Raw genomic sequence first — 2417 nt, 5'->3', positions numbered from 1 at the left:
CCTGGTTTCCTAAGGAGAAACCACCTCAAAAAAGTCCTCTAGGGACTATTAAGAGCTAAAATCTAAACTAACACAACTCACTCCCCAATTATAATGGTCCTAACACTCATTTTACCCATTTCCATTGATTTTCCATTGATTATAGAATAGCAAACACAAGCTTTCATGGTGGTTTACTAAAATACCTGTGGCATACAAATTCTAAACTACATTTGAAAAGCAGACTCAGTACAATCTCATTATATGCAAAACCTTGCAAACTGTGAGTCGGCTACTGCTACTCCAGAGAATAACGAACGGGTGTTCTTGTTCTCCTTCCTTCCACGTTATCTCCAAAATACCAGCAGAGAGTAACACCTGACCTAAATATTTCTGCTTGTTTTCATTGATTTAAATTCTCAGAAAACTGTTCAGATTAAGGGAGACGGGACAGTCACCGAAATGGAGTGTTGCCTACTTTTCTGGCCTACTGGGGACTTCTGAACCCATCAACTTACCAGCAATCTGTTCTTCGGTCAGCTGATCAGCCTACATGGAGAAAGAAAATGTTACAATTCAACTTACACCACTTTGAGATTAACAATGTTTGTCCAATTATACTCTGTGACCTTTAGAAAATCAATATTTAAAAAAAATTATCAACTATTTAAAAACTACAGTATTGTCACTTAATGAAAACAATTAGAATAAAGGGAACCCTTTATGCTATTTTAAAGACAAAGGATGACAAGGAAGTGACAACATCTCGCTTCATTCAGGCTTTCTCTTCTGGGCATACAGGCAGTAAGGTCTAACTAGGTAGAGTCAGTTCATAATTTGAAAAATGGCACCTCTAGTGGCCAAAGGTCCCACAACATCGGCTGCAGCAGCAGGCTCAAAGAAAAAAGGGCGCCACCTACTGCACCACGGACGCCACAGTCCCCGCTTCCATCAAGGGACCCAACCTAACACTGCTGTCACCGCAGCCAAGATCTCGTCCAGAGGAAGGCTTTTAGCGCACCTTGCGCATTGCTGCGGGTGCTCCAAATCTCCAAACTGGCATTACATAATGGCATTGGGTTGGATTATAGGCTTTTATATCCATTTTATGAGATACAATTAAGTGGAAAAAATAAATACACCGCAATGGGTTATCCCACCAACTTCATTTCAATGTAATAAATGCTTTCAATCACTTAAATTAGGCAGTTATTTGTTAAAAGCATACCATTTACAATGGCTGATGCCTTGGTCAAATTGATTCAGAAGCCAGGGAAAAAAGAGAACCACCTACAACTAAGCTGTTGCAAAACTGCAAAAATTAAGTATACAAAAAACTACACAATAATCATGATATTATATCTTTTTCTGGAGAAGAGGAACGTTGCTGGAAGATATTTACTCTACCCACCTTAAAGATAACTTAAGAGCTGCTCACAATAAACACTTTACTAGAGGCGGTAATGGCCAGGAAGGTAATTTTCACTTGCATTATTTGGTCTCGGCAACACTGAACCTGTGCCTCCAGCCAGGAGAATTCGTGATCTCAAAGAGAGCTAACATGTGAATTTTTATTTTAATGAAGGGCGCCTAATGAAGCCAGTTACAAAATCGGTCCTAACAGAAAACTAACCAAGTTTATTCTAACTTTTTAATGAAAACATTCACAATTAGCAACGGTGTTCCAATATCCTGAAAACTTCTTTTTTCCAATTAGAATTGGATCTTCCTTCCTTTCTAACCCAGTGACTGCAAGTCGGTTTTCTTTACATCAAATGAGGGAGACGTGATGATTTATGTAACGCCAGGGCAACGTCTGTCTTGTACAACAGGAAGCGCTGCCGCACCTCGCAAAAGCTGTCACCTTACCAGGAAGAACAGTCCCACCTCGCCGCAAAATTGTCGTGTGAGAGGGGTTATCGAGAGCATCAGCCTTCCTCGACAAGGAAATATCCCCCAATCGCACTGGCCTTGGGGGCAAAGGTGTTCTGGGCCTGCCGGGAGCCATCTCCCTACCTCACCAAGCCAGAAAACTCTGTGGGTGATGTCAGCTCTGCCCGCCGAGGGAGGAAGGGGGCTGTGGAAAACACACCCAGCAAGGCGCACAGGCGTATCTGGAAATCTAGAAGCTGCAGAGAAAGCGGAAACGTGGAGGGCATCTCCCTGCGGACTGGGAAGTGGCGCTGAGTGGGGAAATGCTGAGCGAGGGGCCAGGCTAGGGTGCGAGCCTCAAGGGCAGGCAGGGTCCTGGGGGCGAGGCAGCCCCAGCGCGGGGACGAAGGCGCCGCCCCTCCCAAGCCAAGGCGACTTCCCACTCCCACATCCACTCCTGGGCCGCGCGGCGGGCGGGGGCCAAGTCCGTCCCGTGCCTCCCACCCGCTTCAGCTCCCCCAGGCGGCGAGCCCGCCGCGCCACCGCCTCCTCCCGGAGCAGAAACT

At 45.7% G+C, this 2417-nt stretch overlaps 1 protein-coding gene across 1 annotated transcript in view; it reads right to left on the bottom strand.

The window, feature by feature from the left end:
- The window catches only part of CALM1 (calmodulin 1), a 10731-nt gene that overhangs the window by 7173 nt on the left and 1141 nt on the right, over positions 1-2417 (bottom strand). Inside the window, exon 2 of the mRNA XM_006925526.3 lies at positions 498-528. Within this exon, the coding sequence (XP_006925588.1) occupies positions 498-528 (31 nt within the window). The remainder of the gene's footprint in view (positions 1-497; positions 529-2417) is intronic.

This window comes from Pteropus alecto, unplaced genomic scaffold (assembly GCF_000325575.1).
Source record: "Pteropus alecto unplaced genomic scaffold, ASM32557v1 scaffold8, whole genome shotgun sequence".
In the NCBI taxonomy this organism is placed as follows: domain Eukaryota; kingdom Metazoa; phylum Chordata; class Mammalia; order Chiroptera; family Pteropodidae; genus Pteropus; species Pteropus alecto.
This window is presented reverse-complemented; position numbering and strand designations above follow the sequence as displayed.